The 17,177-nt window shown below is 47.9% G+C and overlaps 2 protein-coding genes across 4 annotated transcripts in view; one reads left to right on the top strand and one right to left on the bottom strand.

The window, feature by feature from the left end:
- Window positions 1-5,784, top strand: part of FBXW8 (F-box and WD repeat domain containing 8) — a 64,203-nt gene extending 58,419 nt beyond the window's left edge. For all 3 annotated transcript variants that reach the window (XM_081892395.1, XM_081892394.1, XM_081892393.1), the window contains 2 exons: window positions 979-1,095; window positions 4,167-5,784. In XM_081892395.1, coding sequence (XP_081748521.1) covers window positions 979-1,095; window positions 4,167-4,311 — 262 coding nt within the window. In that variant the 3' untranslated portion in view covers window positions 4,312-5,784. The remainder of the gene's footprint in view (window positions 1-978; window positions 1,096-4,166) is intronic.
- TESC (tescalcin) overlaps window positions 5,757-17,177 on the bottom strand; it is a 31,372-nt gene continuing 19,951 nt past the window's right edge. Inside the window, exons 2-8 of the mRNA XM_081892572.1 lie at window positions 14,568-14,637; window positions 11,321-11,401; window positions 8,529-8,668; window positions 7,509-7,570; window positions 7,260-7,367; window positions 6,699-6,746; window positions 5,757-6,084 (exon numbers count right to left, since the gene is read on the bottom strand). Of these exons, the coding sequence (XP_081748698.1) occupies window positions 6,007-6,084; window positions 6,699-6,746; window positions 7,260-7,367; window positions 7,509-7,570; window positions 8,529-8,668; window positions 11,321-11,401; window positions 14,568-14,637 (587 nt within the window). The 3' untranslated portion in view covers window positions 5,757-6,006. The remainder of the gene's footprint in view (window positions 6,085-6,698; window positions 6,747-7,259; window positions 7,368-7,508; window positions 7,571-8,528; window positions 8,669-11,320; window positions 11,402-14,567; window positions 14,638-17,177) is intronic.

The following is a 17,177-nucleotide window of genomic DNA, read 5'->3' as shown; positions in this document are numbered from 1 at the left end:
ACAGTGGTACCTCAGGTTACATACACTTTAGGTTACATACGCTTCAGGTTACAGACTCCGCTAACCCAGAAATAGTACCTCAGGGTAAGAACTTTGCTTCAGGATGAGAACAGAAATTGTGCTCCAGCGGCGCGGCAGCAGTGGAAGGCCCCATTAGCTAAAGTGGTGCTTCAGGTTAAGAACGGACCTCCAGAACGAATTAAGTACTTAACCCAAGGTACCACTGTATTATTATTGGCTTGAATGGAGACCCACCCCCTTCTCTCCCCTTCCCCTCCAGTGCCACTGCACTGGACTGACCCATTTAACTCAAAACAAGAAAAAGCAGCAAATGGAAACTTTTGGAATGACCAGCGCCACCTGGTTGCCTGCCAGATATTTTTGGATTGCAATTCCCATTAGCCTGAGTTCTGGACCAAAACCTCTGGAGGGCACCAGGTTTGTTTCTCTGAGTAGACCTGTTGAAGTTAGCAGACACAATTTATGCAAGGCCGTTGGTTTCAGTAGGTCTACTCTTGAATATGGCTTTGTTGGAGACAAGCCTACTTTTCAAAAGTGGAAAAAAAGACAAATCGTTCAGTGCGGTCATATGGATCATTGCGTGTTGATTTTGTATCCATAGGAAATCCGCCCGCAAATGAGAGAATTGAGTTTAGATGCACAGATAACAAACGTTGATTTTGCTATGAATATTGGGCAGTTCCCTGCACCCCTTGCTAATGCAACATTCATGTTGTCATTTGTGCATGGAAATTCATTTTTTTTTCACTTGGCATTTTCATGTGTGTGTGGGTGTAGAGTTTTGTTCCAATCAACTCTGCATTTTAATGACAATACATTTCTAACAGTGGGGGTGGGGAGAGAAACTATTAAAAGAACTTGCACGTCATATTTAGAAATGTTAATCGTGACTCCCTTTAAGATTTTTTAAAAAAAAAATTAAACAGAAACACCAACAACATTCCTTTTTCCCTCCAGGCACCCTGTCCGCCACATCTGGTTCAACAGCCACAGCCTCATCACCGCCAATATCCCTGACGAGAAGGTTCCCCGAGGCGCCAGCATCATGGATGATGACCTGACTGCTCATCGAAGGTAAGAACCAACCACAGGGGGAGCAGTTTGACTAAGCAGAAAGAGGGCTAAGAGTCTGAGAAGCAGGAAATGCGAGTGGGCCACGCCCCTGAATGCTCAAAACTGAGGTGGGAGGGTTAATAGAGTTGACGGGAATAATGACTGCAGCCATTCTGGATTGACCACCCTGTGGACAGTCCAGTTCATGTGGAATTGCCTATGAAGGGCCTTTCAGCTATGGCTCCCCATCTATGGGATGGTCTCTCTAGTGAGGTCTCCTGGGAACTTTTCAGTCTCGGATAAAGACTTGCCTTTCTTCCCCATGGCCTTTGGGGGACTGAGCCGAATCTGTCCCATAGTACCTGTGCTGCAAAAGCTTTCTGTGGCCAGGCGTCACCATCCCCTTTAGGCTCCGGGCAAAAATATTTCTTTTTTTGGCCAGGCCTTTGGCTCTTAATCATCTGTGGCCTCCTTGAGTGGTGGGATGTTTTGGGACTGTCTTTTAGATTTTTGTCTAAGTTGCTCACAGTTACCTTGGTAAAAAGACCATCAATATATTCAGTAATAATAATAAAAAATAAATAAATGAGGATGTGTTTGTTTCTGTATTACGGTAATACAGTGGTGCCCCGCTAGACGAATGCCTCGCAAGACGAAAAACCCGCAAGACGAAAGGGTTTTTCGGTTTTTGCGACGCTTCGCTAGACGATTTTCCCTATGGGCTTGCATCGCAAGACGAAAGCCCATAGGGAAATCTCGGGGACCTTTTTTTAAATGCTGGCGGTGGGGAGCAAAGCCTTCCCCCCCCTCCGGACTTCAGAAGAGGTCCAGGAAGGCCGGCGGGGGCGAAAGGCTTTGCTCCCCACCGCCAGCATTTTAAAAGCGGTCCGGGATAGCAGGGAAGCGCTTCCCGCTATCCCGGACGGCTTTTGAAGGCAGGCAGGGGGGGCAAAGACTTTTGCCCCCCCTGCCTGCCTAACCGGGGGCTTTTAAATCGCCCCGGGACTGTCCGGGGCGATTTAAAAGCCCCCGGACGGCTTTTGAAGCCTCCCCCCCCGCCCGGCTTCGGGGCATCATCCCGATGCCGGGCGGTGGGGCAGGAACGCCTCCCCCAGCCGCCCGGCTTCGGGGCATCGTCCCGATGCCGGGCGGTGGGGCAGGAAAGCCTCCCCCAGCCGCCCGGCATCGGAACGATGTCCCGAAGCCGGGCGGCCGGGCGGGAAAGCCTCCCCCCCCCCGCCCGGCTTCGGGGCATCATCCCGATGCCGGGCGGTGGGGCAGGAACGCCTCCCCCAGCCGCCCGGCTTCGGGGCATCGTCCCGATGCCGGGCGGTGGGGCAGGAAAGCCTCCCCCAGCCGCCCGGCATCGGAACGATGTCCCGAAGCCGGGCGGCCGGGCGGGAAAGCCTCCCCCCCCCCGCCCGGCTTCGGGGCATCGTCCCGATGCCGGGCGGTGGGGCAGGAACGCCTCCCCCAGCCGCCCGGCTTCGGGGCATCGTCCCGATGCCGGGCGGTGGGGCAGGAAAGCCTCCCCCAGCCGCCCGGCATCGGAACGATGTCCCGAAGCCGGGCGGCCGGGCGGGAAAGCCTCCCCCCCGCCCGGCTTCGGGGCATCGTCCCGATGCCGGGCGGTGGGGCAGGAAAGCCTCCCCCAGCCGCCCGGCATCGGGGCATCGTCCCGATGCCGGGCGGTGGGGCAGGAACGCCTCCCCCAGCCGCCCGGCATCGGGGCATCGTCCCGATGCCGGGCGGTGGGGCAGGAACGCCTCCCCCAGCCGCCCGGCTTCGGGGCATCGTCCCGATGCCGGGCGGTGGGGCAGGAAAGCCTCCCCCAGCCGCCCGGCATCGGAACGATGTCCCGAAGCCGGGCGGCCGGGCGGGAAAGCCTCCCCCCCCGCCCGGCTTCGGGGCATCGTCCCAATGCCGGGCGGTGGGGCAGGAAGGCCTCCCCCAGCCGCCCGGCATCGGGGCATCGTCCCGATGCCGGGCGGTGGGGCAGGAACGCCTCCCCCAGCCGCCCGGCTTCGGGGCATCGTCCCGATGCCGGGCGGTGGGGCAGGAAAGCCTCCCCCAGCCGCCCGGCATCGGAACGATGTCCCGAAGCCGGGCGGCCGGGCGGGAAAGCCTCCCCCCCCCGCCCGGCTTCGGGGCATCGTCCCGATGCCGGGCGGTGGGGCAGGAAAGCCTCCCCCAGCCGCCCGGCATCGGGGCATCGTCCCGATGCCGGGCGGTGGGGCAGGAACGCCTCCCCCAGCCGCCCGGCATCGGGGCATCGTCCCGATGCCGGGCGGTGGGGCAGGAAAGCCTCCCCCAGCCGCCCGGCATCGGAACGATGTCCCGAAGCCGGGCGGCCGGGCGGGAAAGCCTTTGTCCCCCCTGCCTGCCTTCCCAGGGGCTTTTAAATCGCCCCGGACAGCGGAGAAGTCCTCCGCTGTCCCGGGCGATTTTAAAATGCCGCCCGCCAGAAGAGGTCAGGGGAAGGCTTTTTCCATAGGAACGCATTAATTGATTTTCAATGCATTCCTATGGAAAACCGTGCATCGCAAGACGAAAAACTCGCAAGACGAAGAGACTTGCGGAACGAATTAATTTCGTCTTGCGAGGCACCACTGTATGTTAATGTTTCATATGGAGGCTTGCCCCCTCCCACCAAAAAATATTTAGGCACCAAGCGAGAACACTTCTCTTCAATCGAGCATTAGGCTGATTTAACCTTCTGTGACCTTTTAAATGTGTCTGTGGGGGGGCGGGATATTGTTTTGTTCTGCTTTTGTTTTATTGCATATTTTGTGTTTTTATTTTGTATTTTTACGCTGTGGACTTCCCTGTGATCTTTGGATGAAGGCCAGTATACAAATGAAATGAATGTTGTGCTCCTTTTTCCCACAATGGTATAATGCGGTTATGTTTATGTTTTGTCAATCTAAGTTGCTTGGAGTTTCTAGGTAACAGGTGACTAAGGAGTCCTAATAATAATAACAACAATAACAACAACAACAACAATAATATGCATGCTAATTATGTCTTGGTTGGGGAGGGCGGGGTATAAATAAAAATTTATTATTATTATTATTATTCTCTCCCCAAATCAGACATCGAGGAATCATCTATGCGTATGAGTTCTCGGTGGACCAGCTGGCTGCAGAGAGCATCCTTCCTATCTGCCGCTCCTCTTACAACGAAACAACAGGCTACAACTACAATATTGGCCTGGCGGTCCCCTACGACAACATCTAGCTGCGGTGGGAAGTAAGAGGTGCTGATCAAAGGCCGACCAACGTGGAGCAGGAAGGACGGTGCCCACGTCCACAGGAAGGTGTTTGGGTCACAGCAGCGGCTGCCGCAGGAACTCATGGAGGAGAATGCGAAGATGATCCTGGGTGACGCCCCCTAAAACCCACCTGGATGCAGCGAGGCAGAGGACGACGAGGGATGGAGCGGATGCAGCGGGCAGGGTGCAGAGCTTTGTAAAACCCAGGCCTGCCACAGTAGGAATGGAGAAGTGCTGGCCCAAAGTGACTCAGGACCAGAGGAGGAAGAAGAGCAGGAGCAGAAGGGAGGAGTTAAAACAGGGAGCCAAGCAGGTAGAGAGACTGGACTTCCTAACCTTGGGCCCAGGCCTGATCTTTTAGGTTACTCTATGGGGCTGGAGAACATGATGGCTGGGACCACGACCAGTGAGATAGCAAGTAAACTACAGGGCCTCTTGAAAGCGTGTGTAAATCACTTACCATTTCCTCCCAGGATGTCAGATAGCCCTTGAAACACACTTAGGAAGTTATAACATGCTTCTGGACATATTTACACAAACAAACAAACAACCTTTTCTATTGATGATGATGATGATGTAAAGAAATAAGATTTGTTAAAATTAAATACCAGGGTACCTTGGTATATTAGACTCAACCACATCTCCTACAATGGTTTATTGGTGCTTGTTTTTAAACTTTTTTTGCTTTTAAATTCTTTCCTGTGCTTTTACCGTATGCATTCTATTGTTTTAATGTTGTGAATTCTTTGGTATGTGATTTAGTGGATATAAATATAACCGTACCAACTGGGAATAACAAAGTGGCATGTTTAATGCTACACAGGGCATCCCATGTTCCTTGGGGCCTGTTTCTCCAGTTTTATTTCACAATTAGCTAAGAGTGCTTGGACTGCCCAGGATTTTGTAGAACCACCCCCCCAATGGATGGTGTAATTTGTGAGTTTGGCACATGACTTCCCTCGATTTTCGGAGCAATGAATCCAAAGTCACGTTTTTCGTTTGCCATCTTGATTCAAAATGGCACCTGGCAATCAAATGTCAACAAAGAGCCCCATGCCAAATCTTAGGAATGATATCCTGAGTGGCAGTCAAGCCTATGCCAAAGAACAGGTGAAGTCATGCCAAAGTCATGTTTCAGTCCCCCATCTTGGTTCAAAATAGTGGCTAGCTTGCAAAAGTCAACAGAGAGCACTGCCCCTGCCCTGGGAACCCTCACACCAAGTTCAGTAACAATATTTTAAGACAACAGACAGAAATCACTTTCCAATATATATAAATAGTAGATAGATGCAAGATAATCTGGATCTGATTCCTCACCCTTGGTCAAGTAGAGCACCCAGTTTTTGAAAAGTTGAGTCCCATGACTGTATCTGATCACAGGATCCACAAGTAAACAAGCTTCTGCCAAGAATTAAAAACAAAACCTTCTTTATTGATGATTTGAGGCTATGAGGCTTTTTAGTGTAGACAAGAGAGAGAAAATAGCTGTAAAGCCAAAGCCAGGCACATCAACTCCTAAAACCTGCACCGCCCCCCTGCAAAAAAACTGCCCCAGCCATGGGAGATGCAGTTCCCCCTTAATACCCGTATCGACCGCCTGACGGTTTCCGTCCCAGGTCGCTCCAGAAGGCACCAACACCTCAGTCCCAGCTTCTCCGTGGTCAGTAGCACATCGCAATCGGCTCCATGGTCAGGAAGCGAACGTGCATCTTGGTCTCGATGTCTATCCCTTCCCAGATCTGCCAGTGGAGAGGCAACGAAAGCAAGCTTGAGCCACGAGTACAGGTTAGGGGCCCTTTTAATGCTGCAGGCCACAAACTAAGGTCTGTTGTCGATAAGCTGCAGATTGGGCATCTGCTACGCTTATGAGTGCACTTGAGTCATAGAGCTGGAGGGGAATAGTCTTGTAAGCAAGCCAGTCAAACCTTTCCCTGCCCTTGTCTGATGCAAGAAATCTGAAGCATCCCAAACGGACCAAAGGTCTCTGGTGGGGAAGGCTCCCCCAATCTGCCCCCAAGTAACAGGTCCTTCCTCAAACAGTTCTTGCTGTCAGGATACTTCTCCCACTTTTCTTATTTAGAAGCATTTATATGACACCTTAATGTTTATAAAATCTCTCAATGTGCAATTTTTAAACAGGGGAAAATATCATTAAAATGCAGCCTAAAACCAATGAAACAGCAATATAAAAACATATTAATCAGGGTTAAGGCAATTTAAACCTGTAAAACAAGATCCAATTTTAGAGGTAACAGAAAGCCTAGCACTGTGTCCCTCCCCCCCTGCCCCCGCCCCTCCCACAGGTTGGTCTCCATCACTTCCACCAAGCAATAGGGTGAGCATCCTTTCTAACCTTAAGGAAGTCTTCAAATGTGATTCCCTCATATACTTGATCCGGCTCCTGCAACAAGAACAGAAACATTACGTCGAGCAGTGAAAGTCTATTGAGGGCAGAGGAGGCGTTCTGAGAAAAAACGGAGGGCTCTTACTTCTTGACTCAAAGCGAAAACCTACATGCCATTCTTAAGGGCGACGTTTTCCTAAAAGGGCTTACAGCACAACCTTAATGCACAATCGAGGAAAAACACAATTCAACATTAAAATGGGTGGGGAATCTGGGCCAAACTTGGCCCACCAGTCCATTTTTTCCCCCTGAAACACAGCCACATGCCACACACCTGATGTCAGGTGTGGGGGCAGAGAGACACACAGCGGAATAGCATCAGCGGGTGTCTGGGGAGTTCAAACCTGCTTTGTACCTCTCCATCCCCCCATCTTTCCAAGCACTATCTGGAGATGTGGAATGAACCTGGGACCTCCTGCAGGCAAGCAGATGCTCTACCACTGAGCTACATCCCTTCCTTGCCTCGGAATGACTGTGTGCTGGTCATCTGCAGCGTTGCGCTCAGCCTACCATTTGCCCCACGCAGATGCTGGCAGCCTCCATCATGGCTCCGTCTGCGATGGACCTCGCCGATTCCTTATCCAGGTGGGGGTTCCCCGAAAGCATCTCTTGCACAATCTGGAGGGCAGAAGCAAGTTGCAAACTGGTTGGAGGAGGAGGAGCGGTGCCGGGTCATTGAAAGTGCAGTTAAACGAGTGGGATGCCCAAATAATAATAATAATAATAATAATAATAATAATAATAATAATAATACATTACATTCCTGTATTCCTGCAGAGTGATCTTGCCGTCACTGTCTGCATCGTACATGTGGAAAAGAACTAGGGGAGAGAAGGCAAAATAAATTAGGGTCAGCAGTAAACAGCTTAAAAGCACAGTGCTATGCGTGAAATAAATTCATTCAAAGCCCATATTTACCCCGCACAATAGTAACTGAGCCTAACAGATCAAATCAGGGACTGTATCAAACACCAACAGAGTTCTTGTAGCCAGTAGGCAGGGGAAAGTTGTTTGTGTGCATGTGTGCAAAATCAAGAACATATAATTTAATGACTTACAAAAATAACCACAGCTTGAATGCAAATGAAAATTAAACACACACGGACCAAAAATGTGGGTCATCTCACTCATAGCCCATGGGGGAGGCAATTACTGATACTGGAGCATAGTAGCATATTCTTTCTTAAAATATAGGATTTGCTTTACTTATAAATCTTGGGATATTGTCCTCAAGGGCTTATGATGTTCTCTCTTGATGATGAAAAGTCACCAAGAATGCCAAAGAGCATTCTTGAATGCCAAAGGCCTTTGAACATTATCACCGTCATGAAATGAATTTTTACCCCCTGGTTGAAAATGATAGGAGGGGAGGGGCATCCTCTGGTATACCTTAACCTTCGACTTAATTTTTTCGTAATAGCTATGGACCAGATTCTGACTGTATTATAAATCCTTATTTAATCCCTCTAAAGAGTTCCTTTTAAAAGCTCTTTCTACAATAACCATCCTGGCAGCTCTCAATAAGTACAGGATCAGCTCTTTATCCAAAGCACCTTCATTTGTCCAGAACGAAATGTGGCCCTTGATAGGAAAAAAGTTTCTCCACTAGATGGCTTTGAAGTGGGAGATGGGAGGGCACACAGTGGACATGGAAGAAGGGGAGAAACTCCGGGAACCACACTCTTTACAGCTAAACATGAACACAGTGGGTTCATGCAGACCGATCCTCCTGTCTGCCAACAAAACAACAGACTCGATCGAGAAAAGGGAGCACCTTACATTTTAGCTTCTTCTTCCGGAATCGATCGAGCTGCTCGTCGTCCATGTCCATCTCGATGGGCCTGAAATTGGACATGATCGTCAAGAAGTCTTCGAAGTTGATCTCCTCCGCGAACCCATCCGATGATTCTCGCAGGTTCCTATCGGCACGAAAGCACTCAGAACACTTTCGACATGAGGAACACCTAATGTAGAGCCCTCCATCCTCTGGCTGGGCTCCCAATGCAGCCCTAGTCAGCATGGGCAATAGGCAGGGAGGATGGGAGTCTGGTCCCAGCAGAAACTGGAGGGCACCGTGTTGGCAATCCTTGCTCTACACACCCATCGGCCCCTGTGCTTTTGGGGGGTGAGATGGGGTGAGGGAAGTGTGTTTGCAAAGGCACAGCCTTATTTAGAAATGGGTTTGCTGCTGTGTGAGCGTGTCCCAGACATTTGAATAAAATCAACACATTTGTAAAAACTCAAATCTTTCATTGTGGCAGCACTCAAACTTTGGAACTCCCTGCCTATTGACTCGAGGCAGGTACCTCTCCAGCAACAGCTTAAAAACTTTTTTTCTTTTTAAGGCAAGCCTATCCAAATATGCAGGGACCTGGGTGGCGCTGTGGGTTAAACCACAGAGCCTAGGACTTGCCGATCAGAAGGTTGGTGGTTCGAATCCCCGTGACGGGGTGAGCTCCTGTTGCTCGGTCCCAGCTCCTGTCAACCTAGCAGTTCGAAAGCATGTCAAAATGCAAGTAGATAAATAGATACCGCTCCAGTGGGAAGGTAAACGGCGTTTCCATGCACTGCTCTGGTTTGCCAGAAGCGGCTTAGTCAAGCTGGCCACATGACCCGGAAGTTGTACTCCGGCTCCCTCAGCCAATAAAGCGAGATGAGTGCTGCTACCGCAGAGTCGGTCACGACTGGACCTAATGGTCAGGGGTCCCTTTACCTTTATCCAAATATGCAGAATGCCGACATGTGTTTTAATCTGCTTTTATCTGATCACTGATTTTAATTTGAAAGCTTCACGTCTTTACTGATAACGTCATTGTTCTCTTCTTTCGGTAAACTGCTTTGAGGTTTTCCCTTATGCTTACAATCAAGCAGTATATAAACTGTGATTAAAATAAGCAGAGGATAAATTGTTTACTTACAGAATTTAAATGTGACAATTGCCATTTGCAAACAAATCCATGGAAGAATGGAATGCGTCACACACACAGCCCAAGTCCCCAAAGTGCTAAGGATTGTCTACACCAACAGTAACTGCAGAGGCGTGATAAGTTGGTCTGACTAACTGGATTTTCTGTGGCAAGGGGAAATCTAGGTCAACAGCATTTAAAAAGCATGCATTGGCATTTTGAGGATGAAACCATGTGGATGTTGCAAAAATAAATAAATGGCAGCAACAGCACTGGGCGTAAGAAAAGCCTTCTAGATCAGGACCAGCATCCTTTTCTCAGACTGGCCTTTGGGAAACCAGAAAGCAGGACCTGAGCACAAGAGAGAGAACACTCCCGTCCTGTGGTTTCATAATAATCATAATTTATTATTTATACCTTGCCCATCTGCCTGGGCTTCCCCAGCCACTCTGGGTGGCTTCCAACAGAATATTAAAAACTTGATAAAACATCAAACATCAAAAATTTCCCTAAACAGGGCTGCCTTCTGATGTCTTCTAAAAGTCAAATAGTTGTTTATTTCCTTGACATCTGGTGGGAGGGGGTTCCACAGGGCGGGTGCCGCCACCGAGAAGGTCCTCCTCTGCCTGGTTCCCTGTAACCTCACTTCTCCCAGTGAGGGAACCGCCAGAAGGCCCTTGGCATTGGACCTCAGTGTCCAGGCTGAACAATGGTGGTGGAGACACTCCTTCAGGTATACTGGGCCATGGTTGTTTAGGGCTTTAAAGGTCAACACCAACACTTTGAATTGTGCTCAGAAACGTACTGGGAGCCAATGTAGGTCTTTCAGGACTGGTGTTATATGGTCTCGGTGGCCACTCCCAGTCACCAGTCTAGCTGCGGCATTCTGGATTAGTTTCTAGCAACTGGTATTCAATGGAGAGCTTTGCCATCATGGCTGGTATCCATCGATAAGTCATATTTATTCTGCATGAATTTGCACAAACCCATTTTTGAAGCCATCCTGCTTGGTGGTCATCACTGGCTCCTGTGGCAGTGAGTTCCACAGTTTAACTTTTCACTGTGCAAAATGCATCCTGTTTCTGACCATGGAGGCAGAGAACAGCCATCATGGCTAGTAAGCCACTGATAGTCTCATCCTTCTGATGCAAGAGGAAGGCGGAAGGCACCCAGGGAAAGGGGAGCTATGTTTGGGATGCCATCAAACAGGGGCCACCAAATGAAATCTTTGCTTTAGTTTATTTGGCAAGATTTATAGACCATTGAATATTAATAATAAAAAGCTTTAAGCCATTTACATACAATGCGATAAAATACTCACTAGAATAAAAGAAGACTAGCAATAAAACCAGACCTTAAAAAACAGTAGGCATAATAAAATTATCTGAATGTTCATGAAATGGTTGGTTCTATCGACAAGTCTACCTAATGAAATTACACGTCTGTAATTTTGTCTAACGAAAGCAGCCTTTAGCAGGCATTGAAAAACAGGAGGTCGAAGCTGCCTCAATCAATGGCTGGTTTTTAGGTGCTTGTTTATGCGCTTTACTGTTTTTTTAATGGCTTGTGTGCGGAGATGGATTCGAGGTTAAGGAGAGCTGCACAGTTCTTGTTGCTATAGAGAACACCCCCCCCCCCTGGGAGGCCAAGCACCCACAACATTACCTCTTGTCAAAAAAGGCCTGGACAATTTTGGATCTAATTGGATTGAACTCCAGATCAGGGACGCGATCAAAGTTCTCCTTGCTGCGGAAGTAGAAAAGGACAAAGAGAAAGAGAGGGAAATAGTGAGTGAGAGAGGCAGGTTTCTGAAGACAAATGAACAATCTCTTCAGCACAGGGTCATGGCTCAGTGGCAAAGCTGAGGTTTGGTTTGGTTTTTTTGTTTTTGCATTTTAATGATGTTAGGTTCATGGCTTTGGGAATGTTTTGAACTGTTTTATAGAATGCTTTGCTTTGTTTTAAATGACACGCCAGTTTGCTACCCTCAGCTCCTTGGGGAAGAGCAGAGGAATATACCATATTTTTCGCTCTATAAGACGCACCAGACCACTAGACGCACCTAGTTTTTGGAGGAGGAAAACAAGAAAAAAAATATTCTGAATCTCAGAAGCCAGAACAGCAAGAGGGATCGCTGCACAGCGAAAGCAGCAATCCCTCTTGCTGTTCTGGCTTCTGTGATAGCTGCACAGCCTGCATTCGCTCCATAAGACGCACACACATTTCCCCTTACTTTTTAGGAGGGGAAAAGTGAGTCTTATAGAGCAAAAAATATGGTAAGTTCAATAACTAACTAACTAAATGATAGTTCTAATAGGCAATATGGTGTGATGACTAGAGTGCCAAACGTGGACTTGGTGAGGCCAAGGTTTGAATCCCTATTTATCCATGAAGCTCACTGGGTGACCTCTGGCCAATCACCGCTTCTCTGCCTAATAACCTACCTCACAGGGTTGTTGTGAGGATGGAATGGGGGGGACGAGACCACGTACACCACCTCCTTGAGCTCCTTGGAGGAGAAGACGGGATGTAATAATGTGATACATAAATGGACAAATATGATTTCTCCCCTCTTCCTAGCAACAACAAGCCACTAGATTTCTGTGCTATTCCAGGCCTGGCCTCTCAGCCACTGGGGCACAGCCCTGATGCCTGCAAGACTCTTTTGCAAATGGGGTGATAGATTCCTTTTCCCAGCGACCTCAGGATCTCTCTGCTGGTTTTCTAGGGAAGGGGCGAAGCGGCTTTCCTCCCGCCTCTTGGCAGGACATCTGCCCCCTTACAGAGCGAGCCTCCTCTGTCTCCTCTGCGACTCTGCCTGAAACCGTTTGTATATTTTCCTACAGAAAGGTCAACCTGCTGTGCAGCTCAGGTGGAGGCCATCCGGCTGAGCAGCAGCAGGAGAAAGCAGCGCAGGAAACAATCCCTCTCACTTGGCATCAAACTATGGGTAGGAGTTGGGAGCCAACATTTCAAAACACTGTCCTCCCCTTCATAAGCATCAAGACACAACATTTATTGAACCACAACTCCCATCTTCACTGGGCAATGGCTGTGTTTGCTGGGGCCGGTGGGATAAGTTTTTTATTTGCCTTAGCCAACGGCCATGGCAACATAATACAAGCAATATATACAAATAAAAAGGCAACAATAGGTAAAAACGGCAATCAAATGACCAAGATTATCATTCAAATAGTGGCCCTTAATCTCATTGCACCCTCAATAAACCTAGCAACCTTTGCTGTTGTCTGATCATTTTGATCTTATAAAAGAAAGAACAATGTGGCTGCAGATGGGTGGCTTGGGATGGTAAGTAAGAGTGGGGTAATGTGGGGCCAGTGGGAGTTGTAGTTCAGCATCCTTTGGAGGGCTGGAGGTTCCCCCTCTCACTGATCTGGACCAAGGATGAGGAGCCTGTGTTGCTGGGACTCCCAACTCCCATCAGCTCCAATGGTTCAGAAATGATGGGTCTTGTAGATTCCTCTCCCTGTGATTCCCCACCCAGTCAGCGAAAAGGCACCAGGCAGGAGCAGGAAAGAGGAGGTGTCTTCCTCTTGATCGATGGCCTTGCCTGCTTCCCCACAAAAGCTGCAAGCCTTGTACGGAGAAAGGCCTGTGCTTTCGAGAGAGCCATCTGGGGTTTGGCCTGGAGGAGCAAAATCTCATTACGGGAGAGAACAGGGCAGAAAGCAGCCAATTGATTAGCAAGCCGTTATCTGATGGGACGATCGGCCCAGGACAGACCTTGACAAGGACCAGTCTCCACATTGCACCTTTCCCGGTGAAGTTGGCTGTGCAACAGGGGAAGCTGCCTTCCGTCCAGTCCATCTGTTCTTTCAGCCCAATAAAGAGAATGGTTCTTCATCAGCCCCAACCAGCACAGCCAGCGGTCAAGCATGATGGGAGCTGGAGTCCAAAATCATACAGAACAGGGATGCTTAACCTGTGCTCCATGGATGGGATTCATCAGGGGGGTCCATCAACCAGGGGCAACCCACACAATGCAATAAAATAAATTGTATGCAACATTTCATGTGTAGGTGTGGAGTTTTCTGGGAGGGGGGTCCATAGCTTCTACCAGATCTTCAAAGGGGAGTCTGTAACCTTTGAAAGCCACTAATTTAGAGGGTCACAAATCACCTGTTCCTGGTACATTGGGAATGGGCCATTACTCAGAGGCAGAGGATGCCAAAGGCTGTTCAGTTCAATCACATGGCTCAACCGGTAAGGCATGAGACTCTTCAACTCAGGGTCATGGGTTCGAGCCCCACATTGGGCAAAAGATTCCTGCATTGCAGGGGGTTGGACTAGATGGCCGTTGTCGTCCCTTCCAACTCTAAAATGCCATGATTCTATTATTCTAATCCCCAGCATCTCCAGGTCTGGGAAAGATACCTGCCCCAAATCTTAGACAGCTGCTGCCAGCCAGAGTAGACGGTATCTTCCAAAGAATGCAGCACATTCCCTGTTAAAAGTATCAACATGTTGTAGCATGGAGCACTCCAGCGAAGTCTTTCCCAAACTGTGGTCTGCAGACCACAAGCGGTCCAAAAACTTCATTCAGCTGTTCAGTGGTGAGCCTTTGGATTTGTGCTGAAGTCAATGAGTCAATTCCTGATGTCTGGCAGCCCTACTTCATGTGACATGTGAACCCTCCTAGCGTTGGGCTTCATTAAGTATCCACACTTAGAGAATAAATCCAGTGCTTTTTTCTGGGGGTACGCAAGGGTATGCATACCCTTAAACATTTTGTGAATATTTTGCCCATTTACTGTATTTATTTTTCCCAATTTGAACTACAAAATGGTGATTTTCTTTAGTTAAAATGAGAGTACCCATAAACATACTTTTTAGAAGAAAAGCACTGAATAAATCCATTATGATATAGGGCTAAGAATAGGTAATACTGTACCGAATAGTTGGCTGATCCCCACTTAGCTGCTTGAATCGCCGATGCAGATTCTCAATTTGATCTGAAGTGACTATGGAGAGAAGAGACAGACAGACACTCCATTAATTTATTTTTAAACCTTACATACTTGTAAACTCCACCCTTCACTAGGGATGGGCAAATATGCCAATTTCAATTTTCCTCTCTTTCTCATTTCCACCCCCATTTTAAGTTCAGTTTTCTACACGAGTTTATTTATTTATTTGTTATTGTTGTTGTTGTTATTCATGAAAATTCACCAGCAGTTTGCGGCTGATTTTTGTATACAGTTTTGCCCGATATTTTTTGGCAAACCGATTTCCAAAAATATAGCACACTTTTTAATCAGACTACGCACTTTAACCACATCTTCCCATAGTGCATGTAGCCTGGGCTGGAGAAACTGCAATTCACAGTATGTATTCTGAAGCATGGCTGTGTTTCAGTTTGCGTACAACAGTTTCAGAAAGCACAACTGCGGTTGATTTGCCTTTACATTCAGATTGGATTTATTTTCTTCCCCACCCCCAGAAACACCTGCACCACAAGTCCCCTATTCCAGTTTTAAGAAATCCTTCCTGGTGAAAAAAAGAAGGGGTGTGTGTGGATGAGATCATATTACAGGTCACCACTCCTGTGTTTCCCTGAAAAGCCATGTGTGCAATCTTGAGGCAGAGAAAAGCAGAAGAAGTAAGGGTTAAGGCTCTTTGTCTGATCAAACTGGAAGTCCCACAACTGCTTTGCATTGCAAAAGAAATACAAATTAACCTGTCAGGAGATGCTCAAACATCTCCCTTAGGATTTGGCTGCGTTGCAAAACAAGACCAGGAAGGACCATTTTCTCCTGGAATATCCAACGGCGCTCTTTGCGTTGAAAGGGAAGCCTCTGTTGGCATGAATGGAGCAGTAGAGGCAGGCAGTTTGGGCAGGTGGGCAGGCGCACTGCCCCACCAAACTCAGCCTGCCCTCAAGCAGCCTCCACTGGCCTGCCTTTTTACTCACAACCTGTCTAGGGATGCCCCTGCCTGTCAGCTTGCTCCTCCTTACACTCTCAGTATCTTACCCACTGTAGAACTCAGCAGGGAGGTGGAGGAAGATGGGCACTCAGCTAGAATCAGTTGGCTCTGCCTGCCAGAGGCTCTGGCTCCCCCTGCTGGTGGGCTCCCTGCCTTCCGTCCTACCAATCCCAATGGAAAGGAGGTTTCCTTTAAATACCTGGGCAACTAGCCACTTTAAAGTGACTGTATATGTGACTGTCTTTAGGGGGTCTTTGCCCTGAAAGGGGGCGTGGAAGTTGTTAAGTAGTGGGTTTATTCACAGGCCAGAACAGAACTGAACGGAAGGGTTCAGCCAGCCTGCTTATATAGAGCTCCACTAGAACGCAACAGTAACCATTTTCTGTAACTATCCAATCACTGAACGTCACTTTCAATCCCTTATTTGCATATGTGGACCTGAGTGAAAACTATCTACAGTATGCCCCTGCTGGCCCAGGGTGAGAACTTCAGTACATAACACAAGTAGTTGCGGATCTATATATATTTCAGGGCAAAGATCTCCAAAACGCAGCTTGCATGCATAACTGCACCTTAAAAATTAAAACCTCTCGCTATAACAAAACAAGAACTCTTCAAAATAGAAAAAGGGGTCAGAAAACATTTCACAGGCCAAAACACTCATACGAAACCTTATTTTATACAAGAGGGGAAAACCACCAGCAATATAAACCATGAAATAATCATATCCCCCAATGCTGATTAGATAAATAGATATGAGAGAGAGAGAGACTATAAAGATTTGGATCACATACGCCTCTGCACTCAGAGGGAAGGAAACTTATATTTATATATATTTACTATAGTTTATTTTAAAATATATTCAAAAACGCCTCTTCTTCACTCTTGGCAAGGACATCCAAGGTGTGAAGGGGAAAAAAACACATTAAAACCAAATCTAGGCAATAAACCAGATTAAGAAAAAGGAAATCATTTTAGAGCAGGAGAAACAGAATAAAGCTTCACTTACTAAAAAATAAAATAAAAAATTATGCAATATTTTATACTACTGGTTTTTGTACTGTACCCATCTACCTTATATGTGAATGGCCTATGGCCCAAGCATTAATAAACTACTACTACTTAAAGAATAAATTAAAAAGCATTAGGCTTGTATCCAATGCTAGCCCTACTCGGAGCACACCCATCTAAATAAGTGGACTTAACTTAGCTACATCCATTCATATTTTGAGTAGGACTAGTACTGGTATCTTCCTATATACATAGAAACGTAAGGGTGTCATCACACTGCGGTTTGTGTGGCTACCTATTGGGTTGGGGTGAGCTGTGGGGGAATAGTCAAGGGGGTAGGAAAGGTATAAAGAGAGGGAGGATTGGCTAGTGTGAGGGAAGGGAGTAGCCAAAGAGGTTAGTGAGCAGAAGGGGCAGCTCCTAGTACAAGATATGACAATAGAATCTTTGGAAATGAAAAGGGACCACTTGAATCATCCAGCTGAGCCCCTTGATCAGCTAACGGAGCTGAACATAAAAGCCCTCCATTTCAAACCACAGCACCCTCATGTCATTCAGCTAGATG

The sequence above is a fragment of the Podarcis melisellensis genome (genome assembly GCF_964234715.1).
Source record: "Podarcis melisellensis genome assembly, chromosome: 16".
Taxonomy (NCBI): Eukaryota; Metazoa; Chordata; class Lepidosauria; order Squamata; family Lacertidae; genus Podarcis; species Podarcis melisellensis.
This window is presented reverse-complemented; position numbering and strand designations above follow the sequence as displayed.